Source organism: Oenanthe melanoleuca, chromosome 21 (genome assembly GCF_029582105.1).
Source record: "Oenanthe melanoleuca isolate GR-GAL-2019-014 chromosome 21, OMel1.0, whole genome shotgun sequence".
Classification (NCBI taxonomy): Eukaryota; Metazoa; Chordata; class Aves; order Passeriformes; family Muscicapidae; genus Oenanthe; species Oenanthe melanoleuca.
In genome coordinates, this window is record NC_079354.1 from 600,299 (window position 1) to 618,908 (window position 18,610).

General features: G+C 52.1%; 1 protein-coding gene across 1 annotated transcript in view; it reads right to left on the reverse strand.

Annotated features, from left to right (window-relative positions):
• FBXO42 (F-box protein 42) overlaps positions 1–18,610 on the reverse strand; it is a 46,452-nt gene that overhangs the window by 24,702 nt on the left and 3,140 nt on the right. Inside the window, exons 2-3 of the mRNA XM_056508246.1 lie at positions 6,348–6,617; positions 4,045–4,161 (exon numbers count right to left, since the gene is read on the reverse strand). Coding sequence (XP_056364221.1) covers positions 4,045–4,161; positions 6,348–6,600 — 370 coding nt within the window. The 5' untranslated portion in view covers positions 6,601–6,617. The remainder of the gene's footprint in view (positions 1–4,044; positions 4,162–6,347; positions 6,618–18,610) is intronic.

Here is an 18,610-nt window from a genome sequence, read left to right on the forward strand (position 1 = left end):
CAGAGGCAGCTGGTTCTGACCACACTCCTGACTCCATCTCCTGAGTAAAGAATCATCAGAGATTTTCACCCAGAGCAGCCAATAGCCAAAGCAGAGATGACTTGGAAGGGAAAACCAAATGGAAAGCACATTCCCTTCACCATAACTGAAGAACATTAACTTCTGAAACTTGGAGAACATGAAATAAATTAACCCATTGAAGTTCAAGGGTTATGTTTCCCACTGGATGGGAAGGATGGCTGGGCTGTAAATCCCATTCCCACACAGTCCTTTGGTTGGAGGGTGACAGCCCTTGATGTTGGCCTTGGACACTGCCAGAGATCCAGAGGCAGCCACAGCTGCTCTGGGCACCCTGTGCCAGAGTCACCCCACCCTCACAGGGAACAATTCCTTCCCAATATCCCATCCAGCCCTGCCCTCTGGCAGTGGGAGCCATTCCCTGTGTCCTGTCACGCCAGGCCCTTGTCCCCAGTCCCTCTCCAGCTCTCCTGGAGCCCCTTCAGGCACTGGAAAGGGCTCTGAGCTCTCCCTAGAGCCTTCTGTTCTCCAGCTGAACGTCCCCAGCTCTCCCATCTCCCTCTATCTTCATCTCCACCTTGATCTCCTCACTCCCTAAAATGCCATTGTCCTGCTCCTTGCAGTGCAGGGCTTGGGTGCAGCCAAAAATCCGGGGATGTTGAGCAAGGCTGGGTGCTGGGAGGAGCTGTAGCTCTGCTCCAGGGGCAGCCCATCCTGTAAAACAAACATTCCAGCTCTCACCGCTCCCAACGGGTTTGTCAAACCCACAAATTGCTGTAATTACTCACTCTGTGGTGCCACCAACCCCAGGCTCCGTGGAAACAAAAACAATAAATCAGTGTTTAAAATTAGTCACTCCTCCAGCACAGGATCAATATCCCTGGCACAACGGTCGGCATTCCTTTGCTGCTTTTCCGTTTCTGCATTCCTGAGCCTCCTGACATCGTTTTCCGACTTTGGGCAGTGATTTCACCCCGTGACTCATCGCCTTGCTATGACCTCGCAGGTTCATACATAAAACAACTCGGTGACTCCTGCAAACATCACCCAAAAACCCCCAAATATGGAGGACTTCTGCCCCTAAACACACAGCAGTATTGATACTTCTGCAGCTTCAGTCAAACCCTCTGGAAAAGGACAGCTCGTCCACGGTTTGTTCTCAGCTGTGATCCCTGCCAAGCACTCCCTCCCCACAGCAGTGCCTTCCATTCATTATTCCTTATCAAGCACTTTTGCCATTCCTCCCCTCAGCACTGAGAGCAGACAGGTTGACCTCCAACTGCTTAAAATTCCCCTCCTTGTCCGTTTGTGCTCCCTGTGAGCACTTCTGGGATAGCTCTAATAATTCTTGGAAGAGAGAGCGAGCCCCAGACAGAGCTTTGATGGCAGCGCTGACTCGTGCCTGGGCGGTGACGTCTTCCCACAAAAACTGGCAAACCACTCATCCCTCAAAAAGAGCTTTGTGAGTCCTCCCTGCATCCCTCCCCACTGCACAAATCTCCTGTTCCCTCCACCTCAGCTCACCGTCATCCCTTGGGATTTTACAGAGATTCACTTTGACTTTCCGGAATTGATGATTTGCAGCTTCACTTTAACGCTGGGATCTCGCCCGCAGGCACCGAGCCCTGCTTCAGGGAAAGCAGAGGCTGCAGATCTGGGCAGCTGCTCACAAACCAATCCATTTAAGTCAGCAAACAAGTTAATCCAGATTAGCTTTGTGCCCACAAAGTGCATTAATAACGCTGCCGTGGCCACGGGGCCGGGCAGAGCTGGGACACTGTCACCGAGCGAGGCTAATACGGATTACACGCTCCGAGGGCAGTGGATTTAGGGAGACAACTCACTCTGGAGCCAGGAAGCCCGTGGCAGGCAGCAGGATAAAGGAAAGAGCACACAGTGCTCTTTGGGGCAACTCTGAGCCTTTCCCAGGGAATTTCTAGCTGACCTGAGCACTCAGCAGTAGCAAAAACGCTGCTAAAATTGAGGGGAAATACATGCAAATGTGAAGTCGTTGCTAAAAAGGAGCTGTGAAGCAGGGAGCCTTTTCATCCTTCAGGAAGGCAGGATATCTCGGCAGAGCACAATGACTTCACCAGAGCTCCCCACAGCGTCTCCTGGACTTGTCCTGACAGGAAGAGCAGCGGCTGCCTCGTAAATTATTGCTTGGGAAGATGAAAATGTGATGCCTGCTGCTCTTGGAATGGCAGGGCTTGCACAGTGTTTATCTTCCCTTACAAAAATGCAGTTTGCTTCCTGCAAGAGCTGTCCCCCAGAGGGCTCAGACCCTGTGCTGGAGTCACAGCATGGAATTTTTGTCATGTTTTTTTGTTGGAGCTGAGGCAGCTCAATGCTAGTGCACTCCAAGAACAGGGTTTATTTCAATATATTTCCCTCAAAGGCACTGTGTTTAGGTATCTTTTCACTTTCTGTTCCCTTCCAGAATCTTGGAAGCAGGGGAAGAATTCATCCAAACATTGAGTGGTGCTGAATTGCTCCCTTCTGTCAGCAAATCCACCTGCAGCTCTGCTCCATTTGAACTCAGCATGTTGGAGAATTCCCAATTTTCCTCACAGACCTGTGTGAGCAGCTGGTGCACATCCTTGAGTGCTGCACTTCCCAAAACTCACCAGTTTTGATGGGATTGACTCCACTCCAGGGGCTGAGGGAGGGGCTGTTGAGGAGGACGTAAAGCTCAGGCCCAAATCCTGGGGGCAGCTCTGGGTCCCTCAGGACAAGAAGGACACTGAGGGGCTGGAGCGTGTTCAGAGATGGGAACAGAGCACCAGGAGAGGCTGAGGGAGCTGGGAAAGGAGGCTCAGGGGGGGTCTTGTAGCTCTGAACAACTCCCTGGCAGGAAGGGACGTCTGGGGGATCAGGTTCTGCTCCCAGGAAACAAGGACAGGACAAGGGAAAATGGCCTCAAGCCGTGCCAGGGGAGATTTAGGTTGGATATTGTGAAAAACCTTCCATGGAATGGGTAGCCAGACACTGGCACAGACAATGCTGGAGTCACCATCCCTGGAAGTGTCCCAAGGTGGATGTGGCACCTGGGGACACATTTCAGTCAAGGGTTCACTCCATGATCTGGGAGAGTTTTCCAACCTGGGCAGCTGCAGAAAGATCCCTGCACAACCAGCAAGCCACAATCCCACTCCATCAGCATTTCCTATGATCAACAAGCCCACCATGACCAGCAGCTCCCAAAATCCCTGCTGTGCTGAGTGATGGGCACAGGTAGCATGGCCAGCCCCCGAGGGAGGCAGCTCCAGCAGACTCTAGGGGATGGCACTGTGTGTTGGGCTGATGTGGCCAGAAATGTGGATTCTGTCACCATCTGTTAAAACCAGCTGGGGCAGTGACCCTGATCTCCTGGCACACATTATCTGCTCATGGGCCATCTTTAAACCAGCTGGGCAATCATCTTTATCTTCCCACAGCCCATCCTCCCTCCAGGAGATATCTCCTGTTAATGGCCAGTGAGTCCCAGGGCATGACTGATAAAATTCCATCATCCCACTGGGAGATGCTCCAGCCAGGGGAGGAGCCAAGCCTTTTGAACTTAGATAAAAACTGAGATTTTGAACAGCAAGTTATCCATCTTTCCACTGGGTTCCAGAGGAACACTGGACCTTTCCCCATAATCTCTGGACCTTCAGAAGAAAACTGCACCTTCTCCAGGAGCACTGCTCCAGCTGAACCACATCTGCCACTGCAGGAGGATGCAGCCACCATTGAATGGGACTGTGCCAACACCCTGACTGACTGACGGGTGTCAGCTTGGATTCTGACTCTGGCAGATTGTTCTTTTGTAATATTGTATTTCTATTTTAATTTTCCTAGTAAAGAATTGTTATTGTTAATTCCCCCATCTTTTCCTGAAAGCCCCTTAATTTCAAAATTCTAATAATAATTTGGAAGAAGGGAGTTGACATTCTCCATTTCAAAGAGAAGCTTCTGCCTTTATTGGCAGACAGCTGTCCTTCAAGCAGGACACCTGGCAGCCCTTGGGAAGCAGGGGATACTTACTGTGCGAGAAGCGCTGGGTGATGGGGGTGCCGGGGTAGGGGTAAGTGCGGCTCTCCCACTGGATGTTCCCTTCCTGCACTGCCTTGATAAAGCCGTGGTAGCACTGGTGGGCCACACCTGGGGAGAGAGCAGCACAGTCAGCAAGCCTGGGAACCAACTGTGCCTGCAGGGTGACAGCAGCTCCAAACCCCTGTCGCTGGGAATGCAGGGGATTAAAGAGAATAAAGACAAGGCAACTCTGCAAACGTGGCAATCAGCATTGTGCACTGGGCTGGGTCACAATGTCCTCACAGCTCCAGCTTGGGAAGCAGAGCCTTTGGGAAAGGGAGGAAGCACTAGGATGCTTTGGAGAGCTCCTGTTCAGCCCTCTCTGCTGTGCCCTTGTTCTCTCATCACACCCTGAGGGGCAGCTTCCCTTCCCTCAAGGAACCTCAGTGCAATGACCAATTTTTAAGAATGTGAACACAGCTACTGGCCAGGGATCTGAAAAAAGTTGGAGATATCAGTGATAAAAATCAGCAGGGATGCTCCAAGGCTGCCATTAATTCTGTGAGGGTGCTGGGAAGGGACAGAGGCTGCTCCCTGAGGAGACAAAAGGGTCTGGAGAAGGTTTCTGGCAGCAGCAGTAGCTCAGCAGACACTTGGTGGCACCTGCACTGAGGATGCCACAACCTGCCAAGAGATTTCCTCAAGCCCTGTGCCAGGAACACCCTCAGCAAGAAATCCCACTCCAGGATATAAAGCAGGAAGGGTTTTTTTAAAATAAAAAAATAAAGCCTGGGGTCCTCAAGGAGCTGATCCCTGAGAGTCATATGGGAAAGGAATGTCAGCTCCAGGACTGCTCAGCAGATATATCCTGGCAAACAGGAAAAATGAACCAGGAGAACACGAATCAATTGTTTACCTCGAGTGACCTCTCTGGGCACAGCTCACAGGTGCTGGTTCCAGACCCTTCTCTGGCTGGAATTGCCCCAGAAAGGCCCAGCTGCCTGTTCCCTGAGAGGTGACACAGCCCAAAGCCACACTGTGCCTTGGGCTGCTCACCTTGGCTCCAGGGATGTTTCCCACATCCCTCTGGGGTGAATCCCAGGTGTTTGTACATTCCAGCTGCATCTCTTGCAGGCCACTCCAGGAAACAGCCAAGCAGCCACTCGGGACTGCAGCACTTGGAAAAGGCCCTTCCCCAGGGCTGGGGGCAGCTGCTGCCCCAAAATTATGCACAAAAAGAGTAATTTTGGGCCATGGGCCCTGCTGTGTTTTTTTAACCCCCAGCCTGTTGAGCTCTGGACAAAGTGGGAAATGCCTGGAATCTGAGCAATGTTTTCAGATGAGGAGAAGTCCATAAATGAGCCATCACCCCACAAACTGCCAAGGGCATTCCTCACCCACTCCTGTTTTCCAGAAGGAACACCATTCCCTTTGTGCAGCAAGGTGTCCCATTTCCCAGGATTTAACTGCTCTCCTCTGAAAAACTCCTTGTTTTTAAAATGAAGCTCTTGATTAAAGTGTGCACCCAACAGCATCATACCAGAAATCACCCAGTGTATTAAAATAAAATGAAGCAGAAGGTTCTGCTTGTATCCTTGTCCAAATTTTCCCTCCTTATTTGCTGTATCACACTTCTCCAGCTTTAAATTATCCCCATGAGGCTCTGGAATGAATGCTGTGCAGAGGCAAAGGAAGGATCTGTGTCTCTGGGCTACTCTTCCAGGAAGCTGGAATATGCACATCTCTACTCATGCAGATTTTATATTCCACTTGTCTCAGGCAGAGCTGTAAGAACCAGAGCCAGGGTTGTTTCCAGCTGAAAGCAGCAGCTTTGGGAATGTTAATTACAGAGCAAGATGCAAACAATTAAAGCCACATCAGCCATGGGACACCAGCAGGGGCTCTGGGGAAGAGAATGCAATCCAAGGTTATCACTGCAGCATTGGGAGCACCCAAAGGCAGCAAAGGAGCTGCTCTGTCATGGGGCTTGGGCTTTGTCTCACTTTGGGCTGGAAGTGTGGGACCTTCCACAATCCCAGGTCACTCCAAGCCCTGTCCAGTCTGGCCTTGGACACTTCCAGGATGGGAATTTATGGCCTCTCTGGGTTTTCTACCCTGAGAGAGGCTGAGGGACTCAATTCTGCACATCTACAGGACCACTCTGAGCAAAGCCAGTGACTCCATGGCTGTTAGGATTTCCCTGGGATTTCACAGAAGTCAGATTTCAGAGTTTGAGGGGAAAACAAGAGGCAAAGGTAAAAGAGAGCTGGGTTCCAAATCCCACAATTAGAGAAATGCACTGCCATCACTTGTACCTTTGATCAGTCGATACCACTGTTTGCAGACAAGGGCGGCGGTTTTGTGCTCCTGGTAGGGAGAGAGGAAGGACAGGATGTATTCCAAAACCTCTTCTGGCAGCTCCAGCATCGATCTGGAGCTGGGCCTGGGCTCCTCCACCTCCAGCTCGGCGTGGGGCTCATCCTCCTGCTCCATCGTGCCTTCCACCACGGCGTCCTCTGCATCCACGGCCATGAACCCATCATCGTCACTGTCCGAGGAGCTGGCCATGGCATCCCACGTCACAGCTGGGAAAAGGGACAAGGGAGGTCACAGGGAGCAGCAGAAGAGCTGTGTGTCACCAGAGGGCTCAGGCACAGCAACGCCGTCCCCCTGGGCAGGATGTGTGTGCTGCAGTTTTGCAGCAGCTGAGGGTGCTTTGGGAACGGCTTTTCCCAGGTCACTCCAGCTCTCACCATCCTGCTGCTGCCTCCAGTGGGAAGCAGAGAGCCAAAGCCAACCCCTGGAGCTGCTGCTCCCTCGCTGGGCACCAGGAGAAATGGCCCTGCCCTGTTCTGCACTGTGGAGCCCAGCTGTGATGGGGAAGGGATCCCTGGGGAGTGAGACAGGATCACAGCGACATTTACAGTCCCTCCACCTGTGGAACCTGTTCTGCCAGTGAGGCTGTTTTACCCCAAACAACTCCGTGGGGGGGAAAAATTCCCTGCCTCGTTTTCACTCCCTTCTCCTTTTATTTGTGAAATGCCTGCACAGAGCCCTGGCTGGCAGGAGGTGAGGAAAGCAAACCCCCCTGGGATTTACTGCTGATGGAAGGCTGGAATATCAGAGGTTGTATCTCCAGCTATTCCCAACATCCCAAGTGTAAGGTGACACCTTGATGACAGAAACGTATCATGAAATAAATCCACCTTAACTGGCTCTATCCAGTTTGGGCAGCTGGCACCATGGGAAGTTAAATCCATGCCTGCCACTGCAAGACAAACCCCTGGACTCCATTTCCCAGGAAGCAGCCAGCCTGCCTTGAGGAGAGAAGCAGCACTTTTCCCTTCCAAAGCAACTGAGACCAAGGGAGGCAGCTGCACCCTGAGTGCTCCTGGATCAACAGCCCAAACCACAGTAACAGCTCCTGGAGATGACATGGAACTTGTTTTTCCAGAATTCCCTTTTTGTCCTTTCCTAGCATGAGGAAAGGACCCAAACCAGGGCGAGCTCCCTGTTCTTGCATCACTCAGCCTGAGCTCCTCAAAGCAAAGGCTGCCCAGCCATTCCCCAGTCCTGAACTGACCAGGATTACTGGAGGCAGATCCACACAGCCCATAGGATAAATCCAAACTGCAGCAAGCCAGGAAGCAAACCAGCTTCTCAAGAGGGAAGACAAGACACAGCTTTTCCCTAACATTCTCCAATATAAGAATATTATCATTATTTTTTCCAAGCTCTAAGTATCCCAGAAAATATGGCTGGAAGGAATTTAAGTTAATGTCATGGTTTAACACGGGTTACTCAGAGGATAAATATCCTGCTACAGAAATACCCTGATAAACAAACCCCATTAAACCACATCAACTTGGGTCATTGACCTGATTTATAAATGTGGTTTATTTATCAGGAATAACCTGAGCTGCTGTTACTAATCCAGGGTTTTCCCATGCCATGGGAATGGCAGGAGGCAGACACAGAGCAGGAAAGCTTTCCATGGCAACCAATTCATGCCCAGGAAAATGACAGGTGACAGCATCAGTCCCCACTGCTGTCAGGCTCCCTGATGAAGCAGCTTTGATTGACAGGGCTGTCAATCTGTGGGAGGAACCAAGGCAGAACCCAGCACAGAGCTCACATCCCAGCAGATGCTCTGCATGTTTCCCGTGTCAGAAATCCCTGCTGGAGTCAATGTTGTGACAGGGGAGGCTGGAACCCAAATGCTGTGACACAGGCACTGTGCTGCTGCTGCTGCTGCCAAAACCTGCCTCATGCAGTGTAACAGGCACGAATTCCCAGGGGCTGAGGGATGGAAAGTGGAGGAGGGGGGGAAAGAAAAGTGGAGTTGTGCTTAAAAATAATGAAATAATGGATGGTTGGGCCTTTTCCAGGCAAAGGCATCCATGGCTGGGAAGTGCCTGTGCCGCTTTCCATCCTGACACAGCACAGTGCAGGGCTGCTGGTGCTCCTGGGCTGTGCTTCTGTTCAGGATGGGGCTGTGATCCTGTTCAGGATGGGGCTGTACTCCAGACAGGGATGGGGCTGTGATCCTGCTCAGGAAGGGGCTGTGCTCCTGTTCAGGATGGGGCTGTGATCCTGCTCAGGATGGGGCTGTGATCCTGCTCAGGATGGGGCTGTGCTCCTGCTCAGGATGGGGCTGTGATCCTGTTCAGGATGGGGCTGTGATCCTGTTCAGGATGGGGCTGTGATCCTGCTCAGGATGGGGCCGTGATCCTGTTCAGGATGGGGCCGTGATCCTGTTCAGGATGGGGCTGTGATCCTGTTCAGGATGGGGCTGTGATCCTGCTCAGGATGGGGCTGTGATCCTGTTCAGGATGGGGCTGTGCTCCAGTTCAGGATGGGGCTGTGATCCTGTTCAGGATGGGGCTGTGCTCCAGTTCAGGATGGGGCCGTGATCCTGTTCAGGATGGGGCTGTGCTCCAGTTCAGGATGGGGCTGTGATCCTGTCAGGGATGGGGCTGTGATCCAGTTCAGGATGGGGCCGTGATCCTGTTCAGGATGGGGCTGTGATCCTGCTCAGGATGGGGCTGTGCTCCTGTTCAGGATGGGGCTGTGATCCTGCTCAGGATGGGGCTGTGATCCTGTTCAGGATGGGGCTGTGATCCTGTTCAGGATGGGGCTGCGCTCCTCCTCAGGATGGAGCTGTGCTCCTGTTCAGGATGGGGCTGTGATCCTGTTCAGGATGGGGCTGTGATCCTGCTCAGGATGGGGCTGTGCTCCTGTTCAGGATGGGGCTGTGCTCCAGTTCAGGATGGGGCTGTGCTCCTGTTCAGGATGGGGCTGTGATCCTGTTCAGGATGGGGCTGTGATCCTGTTCAGGATGGAGCTGTGCTCCTGCTCAGGATGGGGCTGTGCTCCTCCTCAGGATGGAGCTGTGCTCCTGTTCAGGATGGGGCTGTGCTCCAGTTCAGGATGGAGCTGTGCTCCTGTTCAGGATGGGGCTGTGCTCCTGTTCAGGATGGGGCTGTGCTCCTCCTCAGGATGGAGCTGTGCTCCTGTTCAGGATGGGGCTGTGCTCCTCCTCAGGATGGAGCTGTGCTCCTCCTCAGGATGGGGCTGTGCTCCTGTTCAGGATGGGGCTGTGCTCCTGTTCAGGATGGGGCTGTGCTCCTGTTCAGGATGGGGCTGTGATCCTGCTCAGGATGGGGCTGTGATCCTGTCAGGGATGGGGCTGTGATCCTGTCAGGGATGGGGCTGTGATCCTGTCAGGGATGGGGCTGTGATCCAGTTCAGGATGGGGCTGCGCTCCTGCTCAGGATGGGGCTGTGATCCTGCTCAGGATGGGGCTGTGATCCTGTTCAGGATGGGGCTGCGCTCCTGCTCAGGATGGGGCTGTGATCCTGCTCAGGATGGGGCTGTGATCCTGCTCAGGATGGGGCTGTGCTCCTGCTCAGGATGGGGCTGTGCTCCTGTTCAGGATGGAGCTGTGCTCCTGTTCAGGATGGGGCTGTGCTCCTGTTCAGGATGGGGCTGTGATCCTGTCAGGGATGGGGCTGTGCTCCTGTTCAGGATGGGGCTGTGATCCTGTTCAGGATGGGGCTGTGCTCCTGTTCAGGATGGGGCTGTGATCCTGCTCAGGATGGGGCTGTGCTCCTGTTCAGGATGGGGCTGTGATCCTGTCAGGGATGGGGCTGTGCTCCTGTTCAGGATGGGGCTGTGATCCTGTTCAGGATGGGGCTGTGATCCTGCTCAGGATGGGGCTGTGATCCTGCTCAGGATGGGGCTGTGATCCTGTCAGGGATGGGGCTGTGATCCTGTCAGGGATGGGGCTGTGATCCTGTCAGGGATGGGGCTGTGATCCAGTTCAGGATGGGGCTGTGATCCAGTTCAGGATGGGGCTGTGCTCCTGCTCAGGATGGGGCTGCGCTCCTGCTCAGGATGGGGCTGTGATCCTGCTCAGGATGGGGCTGTGATCCTGCTCAGGATGGGGCTGTGATCCTGTTCAGGATGGGGCTGCGCTCCTGCTCAGGATGGGGCTGTGATCCTGCTCAGGATGGGGCTGTGATCCTGCTCAGGATGGGGCTGTGATCCTGCTCAGGATGGGGCTGTGATCCTGTTCAGGATGGGGCTGCGCTCCTGCTCAGGATGGGGCTGTGATCCTGCTCAGGATGGGGCTGTGATCCTGTCAGGGATGGGGCTGTGATCCTGTTCAGGATGGGGCTGCGCTCCTGCTCAGGATGGGGCTGTGCTCCTGCTCAGGATGGGGCTGCGCTCCTGCTCAGGATGGGGCTGCGCTCCTGCTCAGGATGGGGCTGTGATCCTGCTCAGGATGGGGCTGTGATCCTGCTCAGGATGGGGCTGTGATCCTGCTCAGTATGGGGCTGTGCTCCTGTTCAGGATGGAGCTGTGCTCCTGTTCAGGATGGGGCTGTGCTCCTGTTCAGGATGGGGCTGTGATCCTGTCAGGGATGGGGCTGTGCTCCTGTTCAGGATGGGGCTGTGATCCTGTTCAGGATGGGGCTGTGGTCCTGCTCAGGATGGGGCTGTGCTCCTGCTCAGGATGGGGCTGTGATCCTGTTCAGGATGGGGCTGTGCTCCTGCTCAGGATGGGGCTGTGATCCTGTTCAGGATGGGGCTGTGCTCCTGCTCAGGATGGGGCTGTGCTCCTGTCCAGGATGGGGCTGTGCTCCTGTTCAGGATGGGGCTGTGCTCCAGTTCAGGATGGGGCTGTGCTCCTGCTCAGGATGGGGCTGTGATCCTGTTCAGGACGGGGCTGTGGTCCTGCTCAGGATGGGGCTGTGATCCTGTTCAGGACGGGGCTGTGATCCTGCTCAGGATGGGGCTGTGCTCCTCCTCAGGATGGAGCTGTGCTCCTGTTCAGGATGGGGCTGTGCTCCTCCTCAGGATGGAGCTGTGCTGCAGTCTGGCATGGGGCTGGGCTCAGGATACAGAAGGGCAGGAGGGTCCCTCCCTCCCAGCCAGGGAACACATTGTAGCTCCCCAGGAGTCAGAGGTTTCACCCCCTCAAGCCGTGCCAGAATCCAAGCAGGAAGATTTGCCTCTGGCCCAGGGACAGCAGGACCCTGCTGATGGTGATGGGCTGGGGGGTTGTCAGGACCTTGAGTGATCCTAATAACTTTTATTTGTCTTTTATTTGTGCTCTAAATAATGTCCAAATCCTACTGGAGGAAGTAATAGTAAATGCAGGATTGCACACCCACTAGAAAGAGGTATTTTCCAGCTAGTAAATCCCAATTTGGATCCTCTGGAACAGGCTTGGGAGTAACCCAACACGGCAGGCTGACCCCAGGCACAAAACAACAAAAAGCATCTTTAAGGCCGATTTTAAAACAGTGGGAGGAGCCTCAAATAGCATATCTGAGGATGAAGAAGCTCCACTGAGTTTTGTATGCTTTTCCCAAGCCACTTGATATTATAAATATTCCAAAGCATCTCCTTTGGTAAATCCTTGTTTCCTAAACATTTGAGCATAAGGAATAACCATCCTCAGAGTTTTGTCACCCACACCATGTTCTTTCTCAGAAGGAAAACAAGGCCAGCAATAAACTCAGCTCCCAAAAGGCAGCTTGCTGTCAAAATAACCCTGCAAGCTTGACCTGCCACGGATGTGGATTTTGTTTGGAACAGCAGGCTGGGAATAACCAGCCCTGGAACACAAAGCAAAGCCCCGTCCCAAAAGCCTGCTCCAATAGAGAAAAAGGAAAAAGAACCCAGGCAGATGGCAAGAAAGAGCTAAAGCATCCCTGCAGCTCCTGCTGCCAGTTATTCAGAAGATCCATGGGGGGAAATCCCATACCTGGGCTTTTACTGGTTATTCCAGGAGCAGAACTGATTGTTCCTGCATTGTGGGCTGATGCAAGAGGTGCTTTCTCCCCCATCCTGGCTCTCCAGGTGCTCTCTGCTTGCACTGTACTGGGCTCCACTTTGCACCTGGGCTAAAATGAATCTCTGAGCACTTAAAAAGCTGCATCCAAGAGATTTAAGCAGTTGTGTCTCATCCCAAAGTAGCTGCAATCCAATTAACTCCAGGATCACATCGATCCCTGAAAACATTGACACAACCCCCAAACATTCCATGACATTCTACACCCCAGAGTCCTCCTGGTCCCAGAGAAATGCCAGCACTAGGAAGAAGGTTTTGGGGAGTCTGGAGCAAGGAGGGATTCCAGCTGCTTCCAACAAGCCGACGGAAGCGCTGGAAGGGCAGCAGGAGCGGAGCTCTGCCGGCGCTGGTGGAATTTGCCTGCCCTTTACTAAAAGCTGCATCTCTGCCAGCTGGCAAAACATTTCATAAGCCTTTTCCTCCTTTCAGAGCACTTCAATTTTCCCTCTCTCCCTTCCTGAAATTAGTTAAGAACCTGCTATTTATTCCTAAAGTAATTATCTGGAACAAACAGCTGAGGAATATTAAATGCAGGGAAAAATAACCCCACTGGGTTGAAGCACTGCTCAAAATCTGCTCCTCCGAATCCCCTCTTGATCTAAGGACATTTTTCTACCTGCAGGCCCCTTTCCCAGTCCCACAGACCCCAAAGCTCTGGCGTGGGTGGCACAGGTGGTTCCCACCCTGAGCTGCCTCCTCTTCTTCCAGCTGCTTTAGGAAGTGCTTGAACCTGCAGGGTTTTCGACCTGCCTTTTTACCCCCTCTTTTTATGGATTTTACAGAAAAAAGCCTCCAAGGGAAAGCTGCTGAAAGGCAATGAGAGGCTGAGCACCAGCCCTGAGTCAGAGCACGTCACACACAGGGAATGCTCAACTTTTACAGGCCACAAGAAATGCTCCCTCCAAACACCAGCGGAGGAGCCGCGCTGTTCCCACAGGGAACACAACATTCCAGGTGTGTGAAAGGACCCAGCCCGGCTGGCTGAGGGCCTGGGCTGCCAGGAGAGAGGGATTTAATTGCACCTGGCAGTCAGGAGCCCTGTTGTTAATTTAGGGGTGGAAGGCAGCAACTGTCTCCAACCTGTTCTTCCTCATACTTTGGAATCGCTCCTTCCGCGTGCCAGCATCCCCAGGGGGGCACTCGGGGGACAGTCACACTTCTGGCTGATTCTCTGCCCCACTTCAAATAAAATCCTCCTCCATCAGACAGCAACGGTTCATTTTTCCTTTAAAAAAAAAGGAAGGGTTCTTTCCACATTTTTAGTATTTTCGTGCTTGTCTCTCCAGCTGTGCCGTCAAGGACTTCACCTGCAGCTTTCCCTGCTCCTGGTTTTGCCCTGAAAGAAGTCCTGAGACCTCTTCTAGGGTGAAAAGAGGAAAATCCAGCACTATTTCCGAGGAGAAGCACAACATTTCATAAAAGCAGCAGCACAGGGTCCGTGGGAACCACGGGATTCAGGATTGGGACAAACACCATTAAATAAAACAATGTTCCTCCCAAACCTGCAGCAGCTGGAACTGATCCTTTTGGAAATCAACTGCTGGGCAAGCTCAACAATGGAGAAGAAAAGCAGATTTTAGTTCAAAAAAAGAAAACGAAGCCTCTGGGAAGCTGTGAGATGAGCAATAACCTGTCTGTGCACAGTGAGACCTTGGGAATAAAAGCACCACAGATACTCCTTATCCTTGCAAAACAGGCAATTCCAAGAATTCTTCAAAGAACAGCTCTCCTTTTTTTATTTTTTTTCCTTTTTTTTTTTTTCTGCAGCAGGAAATTGTTTTTCTTTCATACAAGACACCCAGGAAAAGAAAGGATTCCTAAATTCCATCCGCCAGATTGAAAATTCCAACATTTCTCTGTCAGCACAACCTCCCTGTGATGGTTTTGCCTGTTAGAACAGTGGGTTTTGGGACTTTGGGAAAAAATTCCAAATGACATCATTTTATTGTCCTGAAATAGCATCACTGCAGCTGAATTTTGGTTGATATTTCTGTAATAAAAAGGTACCAAGATCCCAGGAATTCCTTCCAGCCTAGTGAAGAGCTGACCCTCTGCTATTCCAGATTCTGGCTCTTTTTTTCCAAGGTTTCAGTTAAAAAATAAGCAGCAATGTGACATTACACAGCAGGATTTATTGCACAAACAGCACAGCAACCTACAAATAAATCCTGCTGAATCTGTTTTCCCACAAAATTAATGCACTGAAAACCAGAATGAAAATGTGGGGGTTATCCTGGATTTATTGGTGGAATACAAATCAGGGAGCTGGCGTTTGAGGGACTTTTTGGTGTGGGGTTCACAGGGAAAGGCAAGCAGCAGAGTTTAATGACACCACACTTGAGGTGTATGTAGGAAAATCATCATTATTATTGTTATTATTATTATTACAAAACCTCATAATATAGCTCCAAAGCTTAATAAAAGCTGAATACATTTTAATAAATATGCAGGAAATTTATAATGGAAGCATGGAGAAAACACTTCAACTGGCCCAAAATCCAGCGTGGTTTTGCTCACGTGAAGAACAAATGAAAACACAATTTCTGTGAGCTCTGTATTTCCCTTTCCACATCAAAAAAGACAATCCTTAAATATCATAAATGGCATGAAAAAAGCCAAAATCTCCACCATCCACCAATCCCTCCACTTGTTATGGATGTATTTGGGATCTGGAGCATTTCCATGGTTCTGGACAATACTATTACCCTTAAAAGAGTTGGATTTGTTTCAAACCTGCCAAAATCTGCCTTGCCAAGCCCTGGCAGTGCAAGAGGAGCTGCTCAGGTGCAATAATCACTGTTCCCTTTTCCCAGTGCTCCCGAAATCCCCTAAATTCTGTAGGAAATGAGGAGGATTTCGGGCTCACACACTCCCTCTGCCGGCCCCTGCCAAACCCTGAATTCCAATTATCCTCACCTCAGCTTTCCCCAGCAAACAAATCCTATTCCATTTGCAATCCCCAAAACCTGAAATAACCCCTAACCAAGCAAATAAAAGGTTTTCAGGTGGAATACTGAGGTTTTTCCAAGGAAAAGGGCAGCTGCTCCTCCTGGTGTAACATCTGCTGGAGGAGGATGGACTTTACAGGATAAAAACATTTATCCAACAAACCTGCTCAGGATGCTTTATTGGCAAGAATTCCTTGCCAATAAAGGGAATGCCAAGCAAACACACACTGGGAGATACTGGGAATTGCTGTTACTCCTCCCTTCATCAGGAGGGCACAGGAGCTCTAGACAAGCTCTGGGAAAGCTGTGGGTAATTGTTTGGAGGACAGCCTCCATATGTGAGAATGTCACAGCATTCCCTGAGTTCTACAACACCTGAGACCTCCCAAAGTCACCAAAATTGGTTCATCCACACAAATGAAGGGAATTTGTAACAGAACTGTGGGGAAAACACAGTCACTGACCTAAATCCAGCCCACTTCTGCTCCTCTGAAAATTCAGACTGAAAACACAACTCCCGCATTTCTGGATTTCCATCCAGCCCAATGTCCAGTTCCATCTGCCTGGGCGGAATAATCAAATGAAAAATGTGGAAATATATTAGCAAAGGGTTTGTTAACAGAACATCCAAACATATTGGATGCCTTAATTCCTGATTTTCTGGTGGGCTGCATTAGAGGCCTGTGGGATTGTTTGGTTCAAGTCTGCTCTCTGCACAGCAGAAGGGAGGGATGCCAAGGGTGTCTCCCAGCACCACTGGTCACGGTGGAAGCCACGGTCCCCACGTGTCCCACAGGAAAGGTGAGTGCCAGAGCTCCCCTGGCTGGGAGAGCCCAGAGCTTCCCTGGCTGAGAGGGTCCAGAGCTTCCCTGGCTGGGAGAGCCCCAGAGCTCCTCTGGCTGGGAGAGCCCCAGAGCTCCTCTGGCTGGGAGAGCCCCAGAGCTTCCCTGGCTGGGAGAGCCCCAGAGCTCCCCTGGCTGGGAGAGCCCCAGAGCTTCCCTGGCTGGGAGAGCCCAGAGCTCCCCTGGCTGGGAGAGCCCAGAGCTCCCCTGGCTGAGAGGGTCCAGAGCTTCCCTGGCTGGGAGAGCCCAGAGCTCCCCTGGCTGGGAGAGCCCCAGAGCTTCCCTGGCTGGGAGAGCCCAGAGCTCCCCTGGCTGAGAGGGTCCAGAGCTTCCCTGGCTGGGAGAGCCCCAGAGCTTCCCTGGCTGGGAGAGCCCCAGAGCTTCCCTGGCTGGGAGAGCCCAGAGCTCCCCTGGCTGAGAGAGCCCAGAGCTCCCCTGGCTGAGAGGGTCCAGAGCTTCTCTGGCTGGGAGAGCCCAGAGCTCCCCTGGCTGAGAGAGCCCAGAGCTTCCCTGGCTGGGAGAGCCCAGAGCTCCCCTGGCTGAGAGAGCCCAGAGCTCCCCTGGCTGGGAGAGCCCAGAGCTCCCCTGGCTGGGAGAGCCCCAGAGCTTCCCTGGCTGGGAGAGCCCAGAGCTCCCCTGGCTGAGAGAGCCCCAGAGCTTCCCTGGCTGGGAGAGCCCCAGAGCTTCTCTGGCTGGGAGAGCCCAGAGCTCCCCTGGCTGGGAGAGCCCAGAGCTCCCCTGGCTGAGAGAGCCCAGAGCTCATCCAGCTCCTGCAGCCCCACAGGCAGCTGGGGAGCAGGAACAGTTTTATTGCAGGCTGGCTGGCCAAGGTTTGATTTGAATCAATAGCCAGGGCTTTCAGATGCACTGCTGACTCGGCAGCGGTGCTGATGCAATGTTTTTGTTAGCAAGCAGGACACCAGGACATCTACCACCAGCTGCACATGGACATGATCAGGGATGAGCATCACAAACCGCCCTCCCCTCCTGATCTGAACACCTGTGACACACACAAGGTGCAAAGGAGGGAGAAATGGGACTAAATCCACAGGGAATCTCAGCACAGACAGGTGTGAGGGGCTGGGAACAGCATCCACCGGGCAAACCCCAACCACAACTGAGCCAGGAAAATACAATCCAGGGATTGCATTTGAAACAGATTTCATGAGTCTGACCCACCCAATGGGCTGGAGGAGGATTTGCTACAGTTTCCACTCATTTGAGCAGAATAAATAAGAGCATTTGTTCTTGTTTTGTACAGGATTTTCTTATTCCTCAGCTAACGGGAAAGGCAATGCATGGAGAAGGAGAAGCACTGGATACTGGGGATGAGGAAAGCAGGAGCTATCCTTCAATTTGTGCCATGCCTCAAGCCTGGCTGCTTATGGAGGCTTAAATATCAAATACTAAGAAAGAGACAACAAAAAAGCACAGTCAAATCCATATTATGTTAATAAGCAAACAAAAATTCAGGGAAATCGTGCAGTTTTCAAGTTCATCTCTAGCATTCAATGCCAAATGAGCTCCCCAATATGCTCCTGATATTTCTGAGCTGCTTTTTACCCAAAAACCCCAAATCACTCCTCAAACCATAGATGATCTGCTGCCCACTGAAACCTAATGGGAGCCAAAATTATGGAATGGTTTGGGTTAGAAAGGACCTTAAGGCTCATCCCATTCCCTGCTGTGGACAGGGACACCTAGATTTGCTCCAAGCCCCATCCAACCTGGCCTTGAAAGAGAAGCTCCAAATAAATAAAAGCAGCTCTGCCAATTTACCTTAAGCCACCAAAACTCCAAATTATGAAAAAACTGCACAAGCACAAAACAAAATGAGCCAAAGGAGTCTGGAACCCAGGGAGAGATGCAGTGCACCGGAATTGCCAACTGCTGGTGCCTGAACTGCACCCATGTTTCCCACTGGGGGAAAACGAGGATTCTCAATCACAGATGTTGCAGTGGGAGTTCAGCAAGTAAAGATAAATATTTAAAGATTGCCATAGAAATGGGGGAGAGAACACAGTCCAGAGCAGCTCCTGAAACAGCAAATTCCTGACGGGAAGAGCCCTGATTCCTGCAGGTTGCTTGACACGAGCCACGATTTTCACGTGGATGTGTCAATCCCTGCTCTGCTTTGAAGCAGCGACGCAGGTGAGCTCAAAAGGAATTCTGACCTGGATTTCCCAACTCCATCACAAGCTGTGCTGGCTGCTCCTGGCAGCACAGCCTAGATGCTGCTGGGGACAGCCCGGAGAGACGCCGAAGGCACCACTCGGGACAGGAAACGCTCTGGAAGGAGCCCCTACCTGGAGAAACCTCCCTGGAGCACACCAGCACTTCCCAGAGGCCTCTTTCCACCTTTCAGCTGGATTTCGGCCAAACCTGAGCCTGGCTCCAGCTCCAACACCTTCCTTAAGCCCTCACAGC